General features: G+C 35.7%; 1 protein-coding gene across 2 annotated transcripts in view; it reads left to right on the forward strand.

Moving 5' to 3' along the window:
- LOC130218745 (glycogen debranching enzyme-like) overlaps positions 1 to 19119 on the forward strand; it is a 65919-nt gene that overhangs the window by 15351 nt on the left and 31449 nt on the right. Inside the window, exons 7-17 of one of the 2 annotated variants that reach the window (XM_056450999.1) lie at positions 3561 to 3672; positions 3761 to 3887; positions 5534 to 5636; positions 5735 to 5832; positions 6798 to 6937; positions 8433 to 8620; positions 11103 to 11226; positions 14629 to 14792; positions 14885 to 14986; positions 16493 to 16648; positions 18578 to 18728. In XM_056450999.1, coding sequence (XP_056306974.1) covers positions 3561 to 3672; positions 3761 to 3887; positions 5534 to 5636; positions 5735 to 5832; positions 6798 to 6937; positions 8433 to 8620; positions 11103 to 11226; positions 14629 to 14792; positions 14885 to 14986; positions 16493 to 16648; positions 18578 to 18728 — 1465 coding nt within the window. Of the gene's footprint in view, positions 1 to 3560; positions 3673 to 3760; positions 3888 to 5533; positions 5637 to 5734; positions 5833 to 6797; positions 6938 to 8432; positions 8621 to 11102; positions 11227 to 12845; positions 12970 to 14628; positions 14793 to 14884; positions 14987 to 16492; positions 16649 to 18577; positions 18729 to 19119 lie in introns of both variants that reach the window. The other variant, XM_056451000.1, reaches the window with a different exon arrangement.

Raw genomic sequence — 19119 nt, forward strand, 5'->3', positions numbered from 1 at the left:
AACTAAAGTGATGGTTCTCCCAGATTAGGGCTGCAGGATATTGGAAAAATCGAACATTGTGATATTTTGTTTTTCTGTGATTAATATTTTGCAATATCAATACAATTTTACCAGATAACTTGAATATCTCTATTTGAGTGAAAGATTTAATCATTTCATATTGATTGGGTTGATTCCGTAGGGGGGTGAATCATATATAAAATATATCGATGAGCATAGATAAATACAATAAAGAAAAATCAAGTAAACAGTGTTTCTATTGAATAATCACATGTAAAATCCTCATTGAAAGAATATTTCACAAAAAATAATCATTATTAAAGTTACAAATGGTACAATTTCTTATGCCTGAATGCTTTTAAAATCCTCATGCCTCAAAAACACATACAAATAATAATTATATTTCAGAATCAACACTGCAAATGCTGCGATGTAAAACTATTGCGAATGATCATATTGTAATATAAAGGCTGAAACGGTATATTGTACAGCCCTATCTCAGATAGTAACATTTTTGGTTAATTTACCTTTAAGGCATCTACGGTGTCTTTAAAATAAAAAAATGAGGGTAATGCATTACAGTAATGTTAGATCACACGCCAGATAAATTAGATCCAGCCCTGAACGTCAGATGTTGTCAGGAAATGTCAGTTTCTTCAGGTATTTGGACAGCAAGTCAGTGAGTTTTTTAATACCCAAACCTCTTAACCAGTATTCAACTTAATTAGCAGTCTACTATCAATATAGGAGTTGATGGTGGAAGGAAGCCGGAGAAGAGCAGAAGCAGGAGACGAAGTGATAATAATAAAAGAGCGGGGTTTATTAAATAATCTTAGATGCATGTGTTTCGGTGCATTCTCATGCTTCGTCTGAGCAGCACACACATTAGAAATGTTATTATACATCAGGCCACAAGACCTTGAATTAGAGACATACCCTCATATCTCATATCAGTGGAGAGGAACATTTCATGAAACACCAATGGAAAAAGCACCAAAAGCAGAACAAGTGATAAGAAATATATAAAATAAAGAAATCAAATCAATAAATGATTAATATAATAAATGATAAGCATAAATGAATAAAAAATATTAATCAAATAAATGGATGACTAAATAGATAACTAAGATTTATAAATTAATATATAGCCATAACTGATATTATCAATACAAAACAAATAATAGAAAAAACTAAATATAATATAATATAATAAAGTATAATATAATATAATATAATATAATATAATATAATATAATATAATATAATATAATATAATATAATATAATATAATATAATATTTATTCATTCATTTTCTTTGCTTAGTCCCTTTATTAATCCGGGGTCGCCACAGCGGAATGAACCGCCAACTTATCCAGCACGTTTTTACGCAGCGGATGCCCTTCCAGCCACAACCCATATCTGGGAAACATCCACACACACTCATTCACACACACGCTCATACACTACGGACAATTTAGCCTACCCAATTCACCTGTACCGCATGTCTTTGGACTGTGGGGGAAACCGGAGCACCCGGAGGAAACCCACGTGAACGTAGGGAGAACATGCAAACTCCACACAGAAACGCCAACTGGTCCAGCCGAGGCTCGAACCAGCACCCAGTGACCTTCTTGCTATGAGGCAACAGCACTACCTACTGGACCACTATATAATATAATATAATATAATATAATATAATATAATATAATATAATATAATATAATATAATATAATATAATATAATATAATATAATATAATATAATATAATAATAGTAGTACTGTCGCCTCACAGCAAGAAGGTTGCTTGTTTGAGCCTCGGCTGGGTCAGTTGGCATTTCTGTGTGGAGTTTGCCTGTTCTCCCCGCATTCGCGTGGTTTTCCTGCGGGTGCTCCGGTTTCCCCCACAGTCCAGAGACATGTGGTACAGGTGAATGGGGTTGGCTCAATTGTCTGTTGTGTATGTGTGTGAATGAATGTGAATGGATGTTTGCAGCTGGAAAGGCATCCGCTGCGTAAAAAACGTGCTGGATAAGTGATTTCATTTAAAGCACATGCTGGTTATCAGATTCTACAGTACTTTGAGAATCACTTTCAAAGGTTATTTTATAAAGAAACACACACACACACAATTTAACTTTCAGAAATTAACATCTATGGTTAATTTACCTTAATGGCATCCAAGGTGACTTTTTTCCTTCAGAAAATAGTCTTTATAAAAATTCTAGAAAAAGGCATACAGGCAACACAAAATTAATACTCTTGGCTCCTGAAGATACATTGAAGCCTTCTGAAGGGAAATGATCAGTCAGTGTAAGAAACTGTGTAGGGTTGCCCCAGATGTTTGTAAGGTCTTTCTTAAACTGGAACGTAAAGTCCACACTAGGGGTTTAGTAACTACTAGCTAGTTTGTAACTAAATTTGTTCTTATTTCAGTTGCACCACATGTTCTTAAGGTAAACCATAGTTAGTAGGTCGTAAGCTCTTTGTAAGTCATGCGTAGTCGCATTGAATGACGTAATATCAAATAAGAAGCAGGTAAATTGTTAAACTGCTTTAAAATTCTGCAACTAATTCATCTATATATAACTGACCAATGAAATTTCAATGACAATTTACATTTTAATAGTAGCCTAGGCTACATTACATTACAGTCAGTCACTAATAACAGATGACACACATACCAGCATTGTGAGCCGTGAATGCACGCAAAATACACATGAAGTTATTAAAACATTAAACTTGATTTTTTTTTAAATATCCTTCACATGAAACAGAAAAGCGCAGCGAGAAGAACTCAGTCATGAAGAAATTCTCGTTTTGATTGATGAATGCAAAAACTCAAAACACTTCTTAAAAGAAAATTAAACTCTTCTTTCACAAACCAAAAAAAATTGAGATTGGGGAGGAAATGAAGGCTGGGAGTAGAGGGGGATCATTATGGTGAGCTCCTTAATGCAAGCTAATCTTGCTGTCATCTCGTTTCTAGCGTTATACATGGGGGGATGCTGCCACAAATATTTAGTTGGAACATAGTGTTACCTTTAAACTAAGTTCAGTGAAAACACAGAAATATTTAGTAGTGTGTAAGTTGTAACTTAGTGTCTCTTTACATCACAACTAGGCTACTTGTTAACTTGCACACTACTGATGCAACCGGCCTCGGGACATTTTATTGTTAAAGTACATTTTTTAAAATATGGTAAAGAAGAAAACTTGAAATTGTCTAGAAAATGTGTCTTAATTTAAGATTTTTTTAAAAATATTTGGACTAGAAACAAGACAAAAAAATCTTAGTAAGAAAATCATTCTTAATTTTAAACTTTAAATTTTATAATAATATATCCTGGCAGAATTGTTTTTAATGTTGTTCTTAGACAACAATAACAAACAAACAAACAAAAAACTTTTCTCTGTGAACATAAGGGACTTCTTTTAAAAAATTAAAAAGAGAAAAATCTTCATTATCTTAACTTGTGTCTGTCTCTTTAACTGAAACATTGTATTTCAAAGTTTGTGATGACTGGTGACCAAATGCAAATAATTTGGCTTGCTGTTTCAGATCCTGAAAGGGCTACTCTGGACGGAGGTTTTTACGCATCTGAAACTTTGGGAGTTTCTTCAGGTGAACGTTGAGAAAGCTGTGGAGCAGTTTAGGAAGGTTCTTCAAGCTGGTGAGTACTTAAAGTGTGCTAGCATGTTTTTGGACGTTCTGTCCTGTTTTTTGGGGGAATTAAGTAGTATGTTTGGCTGTATCTATAGGTAACAAACCTGTGGGCCCGGAGCTGGAGGGAAAGCCAAAACTAAAAGTCATCCAGGATTCACAGTTTAGACGCCTCAGCAACACTGTAGACATGCAACTGGCCTTGGAGATGTTTGGCCGACACACGTGAGTTTGCTACCTGTAACTGCCTGGCGTTTTATGTGACTAGATATCTAGGTCTAGTTCTTAATTACCTTAGGATAAGCAAGATAAGCCTTATCACAATGATGTCATAATATTTAGATGGTCATAATATTGACATGACAGCCGATTTATATGTACTGTAAATCTTATTATTGAATTAACTTGAAATAAGTCACTTTAACTATGTGCATTCACTGATTAAGCACATTTTATGGCACAGAATTTTTTGTATTATACATAAATTATATTAAATAAAATGTTGGTGTTCACATCAAATAAAATTTACAAAATTATATTACACATACAGTTATATATACTGTATATACACTCACCAGCCACTTTATTAGGTACACCTTACGTGTACTGGGTTGGACCCCCTTTTACCTTCAGAACTGCCTTAATCCTTCGTGGCATGGATTCAACAAGGTACTGGAAATATTCCTCAGAGATTTTGGTTCATATTGACATGATAGCATCACGCAGTTGCTGCAGATTTGTCAACTGCACATCCATGATGCGAATCTCCCGTTCCACCACATCCCATAGGTGCTCTATTGGATTGAGCTCTGGTGACTGTGGAGGCCATTTGAGTACAGTGAACTCATTGTCATTTTCAAGAAACCAGTCTGAGATGATTTGCGCTTTAATTCATGGTGTGTTATCCTGCTGGAATTAGCTATTAGAAGATGAATACACTGTGGTCATAAAAGGATGGACATGGTCAGTAACAATACTCAGGTAGGCTGTGGCATTGAAAGGATGTTTAATTGGTACTAATGGGCCCGAAGTGTGCCAAGAAAATATCCCCCACACCATTACACCACCACCACCAGCCTGAACTGTTGAAACAAGGCAGGATGGATCCATGCTGTCATGTTGTTGAGGCCAAATTCTGACCCTACCATCCGAATGTCACAGCAGAAATTGAGACTCATCAGACCAGGCAATGTTTTTCCAATCTTCTATTGTCCAATTTGTCCAATGGTGAGCCTGTGCAAATTGTAGCCTGAGTTTCCTGTTCTTAGCTGACAGGAGTGGCACCAGGTGTGGTCTTCTGCTGCTGTAGCCCATCCGTCTCAAGGTTGGACGTGTTGTGCGTTCAGAGATGCTCCTCTGCATACCTCGGTTGTAGCAAGTGGTTATTTGAGTTACTGTTGCCTTTCTATTAGCTCGAACCAGTCTGGCCATTCATAAATATATGTTAAATATTATTAATAATAAACCTTAAATGAGTGTAGCAACAATAATTGTATAAAAATGAAGCAATAAACACCCATACTTAATATAAAATATTTTAAATGAATAAAAACTGTTATTCTGATAAATGTGTCAATTATAATATATGCTTGTGTCTGTATATAATATAATCTGTTGTTGGACTGAATGACATTTTAGTTGGTGTCTTGAGTAGATCATGATACAAATATTTGAACGTCATAAAATTGCTCAGAAAAAAAATAATTCATCAGGGTGCATACATGTATGAAAAAAATACTACATTTTCCAAAAGTATTTACTAATTTATGCAGTTTTACATTCAAATGTAAATTTTTATGATCTGTTTTTGTGTACTGCCTTGCAAAAAAATGTTGTCTCTTCCTTGTTTTTGTTTTTTATCACAACAACAGTAATGGCCCCAAATCCATCGAAGAGTGCTGTGATTGGTTTAAGAAGAGTCTTGAGGAACTGAATGTGGAATGCTACAAGGAAATGCACAGTCATCATGAGAAGGCAAGTTTCTGAAAAACATGTTTGTGTGATTCACAGATAATCTATTTACAGTATCTATGATGACAGTCAGATTAGTTTACAACATTTCTTCACTACAGGCTATAGACTGCATTGTGGGAACGGTCTGTTATGAAAGAATTGCCGCCCACGGCCCTCAGCTTGGACCTGTCACCCGGCAAAACCCTTTGGTGACGAGGTAAATATTATGGTCTGGTCTAATAAGCAACTTATTGTGGTCAGGAGCCACCCATTTACCCAAGAAAGATCCTCCGACTGTCATAAAGGTGCCACCCTCAGTTACTTTGGTATTTATATGGTGTAAAAGACAAATGAACAAATAAGAATAATCAAATCTTATCATACTAAATCCTGATATTTCTGGTCATCTTGAAGAAATTATGTCAGAAGTGTATTAATACAACCTCAAATCAGAAAAAGTTGGAACAGTATGGAAAACCCAAACTAAAAAGGAAAAGCAGTGATTTCTAAATTTACTTTGACTTGTATTTCATTGCAGACATCATGTTATTTAATGCAGTGTTTGTCAACCATGTTCCTGGAGGACAACAAGCTCTGCACGTTCTCCATGACTCTTTAACCAAGCACACCTGATTTTGATCATCAGCCCATTAGCAGAGACAGAAAGACCTGAAACGGGTGTGACAGACAAGGGAGACATCCAAAACATGCATTGTTGGTGGTCCTCCAGGAATGTGGTTGAGAAACGCTGATTTAATGTTTTCCTCAAGATTTTTTTTTGTTAAATAAACATGTATACCAATTTTGGCTCTTGCAACACGTTTTTAAAAAAAGTCGGAATAGTAAAACATACACCACTTATGTAATGTTGCTATTCTTTTTCACACTACACTAAAATGACACTAAAACGACAATTAGGGACTCAAGTGATGAAGTGTTTCAGGTGTAATTTTATCCCATTCAAACAAGTCTTATGGCGGGCAAAAGTATGGGGTCTTCGTTGTCGTTCTATTGGAGACAGGTCAGGACAGTATTCTGAGAAATTCTAGTTAAGCTTCTCAAAAAAATGCATGCCAGAAATACAGTATGTCTGAATTATATATTTCCTCCTTATTGTATCATATTTTGTTTATTGTAAACAGATTTACAGTTTGGCCTTGTTTTGTTGTTTTAATGATTCAGATATTTTACCTTCCCATTTGAGGACATGACCATGGAGCAGGAAATCCAGCTCATGCAGAATCCTAACGACGCTTGTCATCTGCTCGCTCATAATGGATGGGTGATGGGAGATGATCCTCTCAGAAACTTTGCAGAGGCAGGTCAGTTGGTAGTTATACAGTAGGGGAAATAAGTATTGAACACGGCCCAATTTTTCTCAGAAAACATATTTCTAGAGATGCTGTTGACTTAAAATTTTGGAATCTGGACATTGGACATTGGAAAATGTTGGTAACAACCAAAGAAATCCATATATATGTAAAGAAAACCTCTAATTAGATTACACATGAAGTTATGCATAATAAAATGAAATGACACAGAAAAAAAGTGTTCAACACATAAAGAAAGTGAGATGTAGAAAGGCAGTGAAAGCCCAGACAGCAGCTGAAATCTTTCAGTAGTTCAGTAGTTTCAAACAATTTTTGATGACCTTAATCTGACTAAAGTCATAACTGAACTAAACAGAAATGGAATTAAGACGTGGAGTATGCATATATTAGTGGCATTATTCACGTAAACACCGCATTCAAACTATTACCGTCATGTAGAACTTTTCTCCGCATTTTGTGACAAGATCCACACTCACGGCTGTCAGTAAAGGACCACGCACACACACACACGCACGCGCACATACATCACGAAATGCGGAGGTTTTTTTCTTTACATTCGGCTTTCTATTAAAACAACTCTTCCACCAGTCCTTACTTTATATTCGCGTCTATTACCCCAGTTTGCCACCGTGGCATGAATGAAATGTTCATGAGTGAAAGTGAAACTTGAAACGAACTGCAGTAAAGTAAAAAAATTAAGGATAAAACACCCAAAATTACATGAGACTCTACAGGAAACGTGGATAGCCTGGTGATGTAACATTCAAAAAGCACTTCACGCTACACCTTAATTATATTATTGTCTTATTAAACAGATGTCCATGTAAACTTAGTCAGTAGTCTTCAAAGTAAGTGAATGGGCATCCTGCTGATTTGATTCAGAAATGCACTGTTTTGTCAGTTGGCTCACCGGTTTGACTTTCATTCATTCACTCACCGTCATTAGTTTTAAAAAGCACCCGCTCCATTTTATTTGTGTATATTTTACTGGAACGCATTTAACTCTACAGGTGCCTGATAGTTAGTTGTGGAGCTAACGATAATCATATTCCCTCTAGTGAACACATAATAATCGTCATCATAATTTACTCGAGTGCACGCCTGAATGTCTGAAAATGAGAATGTTTGAAAACCCCTAGTCTAGAAAACGCTTTTTGATTTAACTAGGGCTAGAAACGAGACAAAATATCTGAGTAAGAAAAACATTTTAATAAAATAAAAGGGCAAAAAATAAAAGTTAAAATTAAAAAACAGCAAAATAATAATTTTCTCAAACATCAATCAACATAAATATAACTATTTTTTACACCAAAAAATCCTGCCTATATGTCAACTACCCATGTGTGTATTTCAGTATCTGTCGAACAATTATTCAAATACCAGCGTGGTGGCAGGCCAACAACGATATACTACAATTGCATGATCTTCCTGATAACCGAGATTGCTGAGTAACTGAAACTTTTACGCTGATTTATCTCTCTGATAGGGTCTACTGTTTACCTCAGAAGAGAGCTTGTTTGCTGGGGCGACAGTGTAAAGCTCCGCTATGGCGACAAACCAGAAGACTGTCCGTACTTATGGGCTCACATGAAGAAGTACACAGAGATCACAGCCAAACATTTCTCGGGTGTGCGCCTGGATAACTGCCACTCCACACCCCTTCACGTGGCCGAGGTACGTGCTCAAGTTTCCACTATTTCTGATATGCAGTCATATTTATATTTAAATGACCTCATATGATGCAAGCAGGAACTCAGAAGGTTTTGCAAAGTCATTGTAGATCTGTAGATAACAATTGACGATAGTGAAAATAGATTGCGTTGTGTAACTTGTCCCACGTCATTTCTTTCATATTTGGCATTCCCCGAATCTTTTTGATTGAGGTTGAACTGCAGGTGTTTTTTAATTTACAGTTGGGGTGGAGGGGGTGTATTGAATATAATAAGTATTGAACATGTCATGTTTTATTTCTAAAGGAGCTGTTGACATAGAATTAAACCAGCTTTTGGTAAAAACCCAAACAACACAAACATAAAAATAAAATGATTAATAACAATGCAATGACAAGGACAAAAGTACCGAACAACTGAAATGTGTTTAATACTTTATATAAAAGGCTTTTTTGGTTATGGCAGCTTAAAGATGCCTCTCAGAGGGAAAATCTCGTCTATCAAATTATCAAATCTGAGATTTATTTTGTATTTATATTGGATTTAGGTCAGGTGGTTGGCTGGGCCATTCTACAGCTTGATATTCTTTCCTCAAAAAGCATTTGAGAGTTTTTTTTTGCCTGTGTTTTGAAGCATTAGCTATGTTACCATCCACCCTTTTTTCCATCCAAAACCGGTTGATGGAAATGCCAAGATGCGCATGCATTTTTAAAATCTATGTGCATAACTGAGTAGAATAAACATTTTATTAGCTTAGAAAAGATATGTATAAACTATGATAGTAACCTTTTTTAACGAACAAATTCCAGTATGTGCATTAAAAAAGTGATGTGATTTAGCTATAAGAGATTATGTGATGATAAAAATGTGTGTGAATGGACAAACCAGCAGGTTGAACACTTTGTAAAGCATCTGAAATATTGTTTTGGTCGTTCTGAAATGCCTTAACCGTTTCAGTATTAATGATTTTATATTATTATGACCACCACAATTATCAGGAGCGTCTGTGCTCTGCATCGTATAGCTTCAAATGCCACCAACTGTTAATTGCGTGTCAGGATTTTCTTCTGAGGCGCAAGTCATTTGTCAAATAAAGAAAAGATTCACACAGCATATTCCATTTTTGCTGTTGATATTTGGTGCCAGTTAATCAGGACGTGATGATTTTGTTCGCTTTCACTCGTTAGATGGAAACACTGCTCTATTCGCATGTCTTTTAAACGATATTCCAGTTTTGCGCATAAATTTAATTTGCATTTTTGGATAGAAGCAGCTATTGTCTTGCTGAAATGTCCACCTTGGTTTAATTTTCATCATCCTGCTAATTTAGATGTTAGACTAAAGCAGCTAATTTTTTTATTTTTTTATTTATTTACACTGACGAAGGGAAGAGGGTTGCTGAAGAACTACTGAGAGATTTTAGCTGCTGTCTGGCCTTTCACTGCCTTTCTACACCTCCCTTTCTTCATGTGTTCAATACTTTTTCCCATTTAATTTTATGACACAGAACTTCACTTGTAAACTAATCAGATTTGTTTTCTTTGCATATATTTATTTCTTTCAACATAGGCTCATTCTGAAAATGCAGCCCTATATACATTTCTGGAGATCGTGAATTATGTAGCCAGAAGTACTTATGGCTGCATTTCGTCATTAAAACGAGCGCTATGGGCAGTATGATGCAGTTCCTTTTCCCGCTCATCAGTTAACTGCTTACCTCCGTATCGACGGCTTTTCCGCTGTTACCAGTTTGTCCAGTAGCTCGCCATGTATGTCAGCAGACTTGAGACGCGGAGAGGAGATGACCACGATGACAAGGTTTGAGTCTGGCAAAGAATGATTCCAGAAAAGTGGGTAAGACAAAACAAGAACACATAAAATACATATTATATACAAATACATAAATACCAATACATAAAATATACAAATAAATAACTGGGTGAGAATGTGGTAAAATCTGAAAACATGGTAAAAATCAGGTGATTTTTTTATGGATTGCCTTTTAAAACCGTCGGTTGGGTTTAGGAAAGTGGGTGGGCGGGTCAATCAGTGCTTTTAAAAACACTATTGGTTGGTTTTCGGGAATGAGGAGGGTGGGTCAGTCAATTGGTCAGTCAGTCAGTCAGTCAGTCGACAGCTGCCTCTAGTGGATTTACGCGAGAACAGCAGACTCGAATGGCACTCGTGAGAGAAACTTGAGATCTCTTAAAACTTACACAGCGGCCTCTGGTGGATTTGCGAAAACAAAAACTGCAAAAAAAGTACCTCCTCGTATTTGGCGCTCTCCAGAAATGTATATAGCAGTACATTTTCAGAATGAGCCTGGGTTGATTTCTTTGTTTGTTACCACAATCCGGTAACAATTTCAAGTCAACAGCACCTTTAGAAGTATGTCGAGAAAAATGTTTACGTGTTCAATACTGATTTCCCCAACTGTATATTCATAGATTTTTTAACATGTGACATGATGTATGTTGTGTCTGTAGGCCATGTTAGCTGCAGCCCGAGTGGTCAGGCCCAATCTTTATGTGATAGCCGAACTCTTTACAGGAAGTGAAGAGCTTGACCATTTGTTTGTTAATCGACTGGGGATAACCAGTCTCGTCAGAGGTACTGCAGACTGCAAGACATATGTGTTTGCACTTGATTCTAAATGTGTTTTTTTTTTTCTTCCTCTTCTTTTTTTTTTTTTTTGTTACTTGAAACATTCATGACATACCATTTAACCATTCCATCCTCTGTTTTGACGTGATTCATTTCATGCACAAATAACGCCTCATTAACATCATCATTTTTACTAATAAACCTGCGGTGTAACTTAATGTAACAATCTGCACATCTGTCTGTCATTATCTCTGTCATTCTGTTGTTCAAACATTGATCTATCTATCTATCTATCTATCTATCTATCTATCTATCTATCTATCTATCTATCTATCTATCTATCTATCTATCTATCTATCTATCTATCTATCTATCTATCTATCTATCTATCTATCTATCTATCTATCTATCTATCTATCTATCTATCTATCTATTTGACTTTGATTCTGTCATTCTATCCATCAATACATTCATATATCTGTCAATCGATCTGTCTATCTATCTGTTTATCTATCTATCTCATCTACTCGTCTATCCTTTGCTCGGTCATATTTTATCATTTATATCATTCCATAAATCCGCCTATTTCATTGTTCTGACGTCTTTCTACTGTTCTGTTTCCATCCACCAATACGTTGTTTTGTCAATCATTCCATTTTTCTGTCATTCTACCCACCATGCTATCCATCCCTACATCCATCTATTTTTCTATCATTCTGTCTATGATTCTTTCCATTCATATGTCCATCTATTCGTTGATCTATCTATTTGTCTATGGTTCTGTCTATCATACTATCCATCCATACATCGATCTATCCATTGATCTATCTATTTATTTATGATTCTCTCTTTCTATCCATCATTCTATCTATCCATCCATACATCTATTTTTCCAATGATCTACCTATTTGTCTTTGGTTATGTTTATCAATCTGTTGATCTATCTATCCATTATGTTATTATGTCTATCTATCTGTTGATCCATCTATCTGTCTGTTGTTCTGTCATTCTGTCTACCACTCTGTGTATTCATACATGCATCTATCCACCATCCTATCTATTTGTCTATGGTTTTGTCCATCCATCCATCCATCCATCCATCCATCCATCCATCCATCCATCCATCCATCCATCCATCCATCCATTCATCCATCCATCCATCCATCCATCCATCCATCCATCCATCCATCCATCCATCCATCCATCTTTCTATCATTTTATCTATCCATATATCCATCTATCCATTAATCTATTTGTTTGTCTATGAATCTGTCATTCTAACAATAATTCTGTTTATCCATGCATCCATCTATCTGTTTCTCTATTTGTCTTTGGTTCTGTCTATCATTTTATCACTCCACACATCCATCTATTTGTCTTTGGTTTTGTCTATCATTTTATCACTCCACACATCCATATATCCTTCTATTTTTCTATGATTCTGTCTATCATTCATTCCACCAATACATCAAACTTTCTGTCAATCTATCTATTTGTCTATGGTTTTGTCATTCTATCATTCTGTCTATCATTCTTTCTTGCTGTCTTTTGAACTGTCTGTCTTGCCATCCGTCCATCCATATATCCTTGTCTATCTAACCCTGTGTGTGCTGGATGGGCTGCAGTATATGTTGGCTGTGGCTCGTCAGCACAGGCCTGATCTGTATGTGGTGGCTGAGCTCTTCACTGGCAGCGAGGAGCTGGACAATGTTTTTATGACTAGGCTTGGCATTACCTCCCTTATCCGAGGTAAGACGCAATAGGAAATGACTTTGAGGAGCATGCTTTGTTGAAAATAAAGTTTTATAGCAGGTGTGGCATGCAGTTGATTATTTATTACAACAGTGTGGGTTCTATTTCACTCTAAATATTCCTTAGATTTGAGATGTTATACAGTGCTCAGCGTAAATGAGTACACCCTATTTTGAAAATGAGTATTTTTTTTTATCCATTTCTTAGTGAATAGCGGTGAATAGCACATCTGTCTGTCATTATCTCTTTAATTCATCTGTTGTTCAAACATTCTATCTATCTATCTATCTATCTATCTATCTATCTATCTATCTATCTATCTATCTATCTATCTATCTATCTATCTATCTATCTATCTATCTATCTATCTATCTATCTATCTATCTATCTATCTATCTATCTGTCTGTCTGTCTGTCTGTCTGTCTGTCTATTTGACTTTGATTCTGTCATTCTATCCATCAATACATTCATATACCTGTCAATCTCTCTGTCTATCTATCTGTTTATCTATCTATCTCATCTACTCATCTATCCTTTGCTCGGTCATATTTTATCATTTGAGTACACCCTATTTTGAAAATGAGTATTTTTTTATCCATTTCTTAGTGAATAGCGGTAATATACTATATTTTGGTACATTTAAACAAACAGATATAATAATTTAAATATTATTTTAGACCCAACATCTTTAGAAAAAGAAAGATAATGCATTTAAATGAATGCAAAATATTGCAAAAAATATTATGAAATATTAGAAAAAACATTTTAGTTTCTCTTGATTTTTCCTCCTTTTTACATTTTTATGTAATATTTTCCCTAACATATTGTAATATGAAGTGGTATGCTGACAAAGGAAGTGCAGATCCAAATGTAGGTTTATTAACAGAGATGGTCAGGCAAGCAACGGTAAACACGGGGGCAAACAGATGTACACAGGCAAATCTGCACAGGCTGGATCGCTGGTGAACGTGACACATACACATTTGGCCTACTATTTTTTGGACCGTTATCATAAGTTATTTTGTTAGATTACCACCAGATTTGGCTTCAGTACTGACTAAACTAATGTATATGCTCAAATATATCATTGTAAAACATCCTTTAGAAAATATTAACTTAAAAGAGAGATTTTTGAGGGGTGTACTCATATACGTTAAGCATTGTACCATTTTTTTTTTGTCTTGAGGTTGATTTTTTTTAATTAAAACTAACATTTCATTATATTATCTATTAAATTTTATTAAATGAGCCCAACATATATATTTTTTTTACAGGCTAGTCATTTTGATTTAAAAAATAATGCAAAACACTACATTTATATTTAAAATGATGATAAAAAAGTTAACTAAAAACTTTAAATCATAATTTTTTTATTGAATTCTTATTTTATTTAGCTATTATTATTTATTATATGTTCATGTTTTCTAAACAAATTATGTCTGTCCCTCTGTTTTGGTGTAAATTTTAGCATTTACTTATTTGTATTTTTGCCAATGCAAAGTCTCTATAAAAATACTGTTCATTCTAAGATTTTTAGCAAAGTAAAAGTATCCATAGTCGTGTTCAAAAACATTCAATAATGCATCATTACACACCCTGCCATGTAAAGTTTGACATTTTTTTTCCATGTACTGAGGAGATGTGTTGTTCACCAGAGGCTATGAGCGCTGGAGACAGTCATGAGGAGGGTCGACTGGTCTATCGATACGGAGGAGAGCCTGTAGGGTCATTCATCCAGCCAAACCTCAGGCCTTTGGAACCTTCAGTTGCTCACGCTATGTTTCTGGATGTTACCCATGACAACGAGTGTCCCATTCAGGTCAGCAAGGTGGTATTTGAAGGTAAAGAGCATATAAATTGTGCCTATGCATTTTTAATATGAAAGGTCTGTTCTTCTTATTGATCCTGTAGGTTCGTTCAGCATATGACGCTCTGCCCAGCTCTGCTATCGTCTCTATGGCCTGCTGTGCCTCAGGCAGCACTAGAGGATATGATGAACTCGTTCCTCACCAGGTAAAAAGGCTTGAATTTAGAGAAAAATTGGTTGTCTTTGAGAATCACATCTGTTGGAGTAGCCCAACACATGGGCTCAACAAATAACCCATCACAAGGGCTGAACAAATATATGCCAACAGGGGAAATGACTAACAGCTGGCAGTAAATGGTCAAACTACTTGCTCTATAAACCAGTGTGTTTATGACATACACAAACATTTAAATAATATAATAAGAAAACATGGCAGCATGGTGGCGTAGTGGGTAGCACAATCGCCTCACAGCAAGATGGCTAGTTCGAGCCCCTGGCTGGGTCAGTTAGCATTTCTGTGTGGAGTTTGCATGTTCTCCTCGTGTTGGTGTGAATTTCCTTTGGGTACATCTTTGGGCTGTTTCATAAAAGTCGTTTAGAAAAGCGGGGATTAAAATCAAAAACCTGACGTCAATGAGCCAAACTTAACACCCACGCTTAAATTGGTTCCATAACAGAAAGATGTAGTTCATTTGATCTAACTAATCTTAGTTCAGTTTAAATAATTTAGATAACTGCTCATGCACGCTAATGTTATAAAAAACCCTGAAGGTCGAGCATAGATGCATCAATTATGTTGTGAGCTACCATAGCAACTATGAGAACTGAAGGATCTCTGAAATGAGACCAGCTATGTTTACAGCGAGTGAGCAGCATTTGTTTTTAGTGTTCAAACATTTAATAATTTACACATAATAATCACAAAACTATGACTTGCAACAAAGCAAGAGACGGCTGACAGGAAATTGCAGAACGTCCTAATAGGCTACATATGAAGCAATATGTTTTAAAATATAGGCCATTATTGAGGCCTATTAACGTTAAACTAAATATTTGTCAAAATATATTGAAATTGTGCTTGCACACGTGTGTGTGAGAGAGAGAATACGCCCTTACTGCTTACTGCTTAATTGTTGCTTGCAAGAAAAATGCAATGCATTGCAGGCTCACTGTATCATACAAAATGTGCCTAAAGTAAGCACATTACAGTTAGTTTTAAATAATGGCAACAAAGAGCCGTGCACGCACGGCATCAAAATAGCATCAAATTACGACAGGTGAATGTTAACATTACTTTAATTAAGCATGAAGACTTAGCCTGACAATTAACCTGCCCTGGACTAGACTACTTTCCCAGAATAAGTTGCCAGAATAACTGTGTTTGAACTATTGTAAATCTAATTTATGAAACAGAATCCGCCATTACTAAACCTGATTTACCAAAATAAGCCTGGCTTTTTCTATTAGCTTGGTTTATAAAACAGCCCCCATGCAGGTAGCATTAATAGCCTGTTTTATGGCTAAAAATGAATAAAAGTGAGTGAGACCAGAATTCTCAACACAATTAGGTTACAATGGCCATGCGTGCTCTTGAACATGAACGAAACATGTCAATACTATAGTTTAAAAGTCTAAATATGCACTGAAATATGCGCAGTTACTAGTTTAGTATCAACCTTTTCTAAAAGCTAACCAACTTAGCTTTTGTTCAGATTTCAGTAGTAAAGGAAGAGCGTCTCTACCCCAAGTGGACTCCTGATGCACTGCCCTCTTTTGGTGGGGAGGTGAACCTACAGTCTGGAATAATGGCAGGGAAACTGGCTCTCAATAAACTCCACCAAGAACTAGCAGAGAATGGCTTCACCCAGGTAAGGATTGAGTTATTTCATTCTTTCTTTCTTCTTCAGTTTGTTCTTTCTTACTATTGTTATATTACTTTATTACTATTACTATAATATTGTTTAAACCGATTAGTCAATTCGCTGACACTTTTATTCCTCTGAATTAAACAGAATGAACAAATGCTCCATATTTAAACTTTAGGGACAGCATCTTAGATATGCTGTTGTAATACTTTCAACTTTTTCCATGAACCAAAATCATATGTAAGTATTCTGTTTAAAGACAAGGTGATCCATTTAGGTGTCTGCATCAAATTAAATTAGCAAAAATGACTTTGTCTAAGAGAGCATATTAAAAACAAAAAAATGTGTGTGATTTAATGTTTTTATATTATTACTTAATGTATTTACCAGCATTAATTATGAACAATACTTGTACAGCATATTAATCATCATTCGATATTTATTAATGCATTATTAACATCTAAATTGATGATTATTAAAGGGCACCTATTTTACCCATTTTTCAAGATTTAAGAGAAGTCTTTTGTGTCTCCAGAATGTTTCTGTAAAGGTTTAGCTCAAAACACCCGTCAGATTATTTATTATTTGAATTAATATTAGATTTTTCAACTCCGAGCATCTTGTAGCTGTTTTTGTTGCCTGCGCCTTTAGCGCAAATGAGCTAGTTCTACCCGCCTACTGTTCCCACGAGCCTGTCAGAGTGTGTCCTCGTCTCCTGATGCGTCAGATAAACAGCACCGTGACAGACATAAAGGAAGCAGATCTCACGTAACGTTTGTGAGAAATACTACAGTAAGAACTTTTCCATTTCCCAGAAATGGGTTGCGGCTGGAAGGGCATCCGCTGCGTAAAAACATGCTGGATAAGTTGGCGGTTCATTCCGCTGTGGCGACCCTGGATTAATAAAGGGACTAAGCCGACAAGAAAATGAATGAATGAACTTTCCCAATGATTATTTGATGTTTTTGTTGTGGAGTTAATTCAAGCCTTTCTGCAACAATGAGTCCTTCACATTGTCGTTACAATGTTCATGCGTACATACACCCAGACACACACACAGCACGCGCGTTTAACTTTGCACTGTTTTTGCATGGCAAATGTGTCAGGATACATGTTAATATTCATTATTATTCATTATTAGTATGGACATCCGTTATGTGAATGTACAAAATACACCTGATTTAATGTCCACAAACTGGGATTGAAGCGTCTTCTTTTATAATTGTAATTACAGCGATTTTACTGTATTTACTTTATTACATGCACTTTTAAAAAAAACGTTTTAAACTTGATCACATTTGATGATGATTGATGATCACAGTGAGCTGAACAGATCACAGGGAGCTGATCAAATCTTAATCCAATTGCTATGTGCACGTCCTGTCTTGTTGATATGATTATACGTATTACTACATGGCTGTCAATCAATTCAGTGGGCGGTGAAAACGCAATCCTACCTCACATTGCAGTCAGCCTCAAAATGGGTGAGATTTAGATCCTATTGTAACATCAGCAAATGTAAAAAAGAGACTTATTATTAAGGGACACACTATACCTACACACAGTTCTGTCCAAACAGCTTACAAATATGATTTTTACCATAGTTGCCCTTTAACATTAGTTAATGCGCAGTGAGTTAACATGAGCTAACAACAAACAACTGTATTTCCTTTAACTAACATGTACAAACACCTTGTTTTAAAATCTCAATTCAAAAATATTCAGACATCTTTCACTTTCTAAATACGTTTTGGAGCCACTATAAATGATATTTATATCAGAATCAGCAGTATTATGGGTGAATATTATGTTTGGTGTAACTAACACTAGTTATTATGTTTAATAATACCTGTAACCTACACCACTTTTCACCTCAGTACATCACTATGAGTGTGTTTCTGTCTTAATATCTGTTCATCACGTGTGTCTCAGGTTTACGTGGATCAGCTGGATGAAGACACAGTGGCTGTGACCAGGCATTGCCCCAGCACACATCAATCTGTTGTTACAGTGTGTCGTACGGCCTTTAAAAACCCCAAAACACACCAATTCAGAGAGTCTCTGGCACCCATGTACATCCCAGGTATAAATGCTGACACTTTTAAAGAGGTCATGAAATGAGAAACCTAAATGTTTTCACATGCAGAAGTTAACATCGGTGGGCACAGCTATAGTTTTGAACTTGAAAACCCGCAATCCAGTCATACCTTTGGATAATTACTCAATCTACAATCCACCATGCCTAATTAAACCATGCGTTTTGATTAAGGAGGTCAAAAAACAACCAGAAAATAATTTTAAAAACGTATTACTTGTATATTAGGATTGTTTTTTTAATCGTTTAGGGTTAGAAGTAATACATTACAAGTGCTATTAAACCATGTGTTCGGATAAAGGAGGAAAAAAAAAAAAAGTGTAACTTTTTAAATTAGGATTGTTGTTTTTTGTGTTAGGAATAATGCATTACAAGTGCC

Source organism: Danio aesculapii, chromosome 24 (genome assembly GCF_903798145.1).
Source record: "Danio aesculapii chromosome 24, fDanAes4.1, whole genome shotgun sequence".
Taxonomy (NCBI): Eukaryota; Metazoa; Chordata; class Actinopteri; order Cypriniformes; family Danionidae; genus Danio; species Danio aesculapii.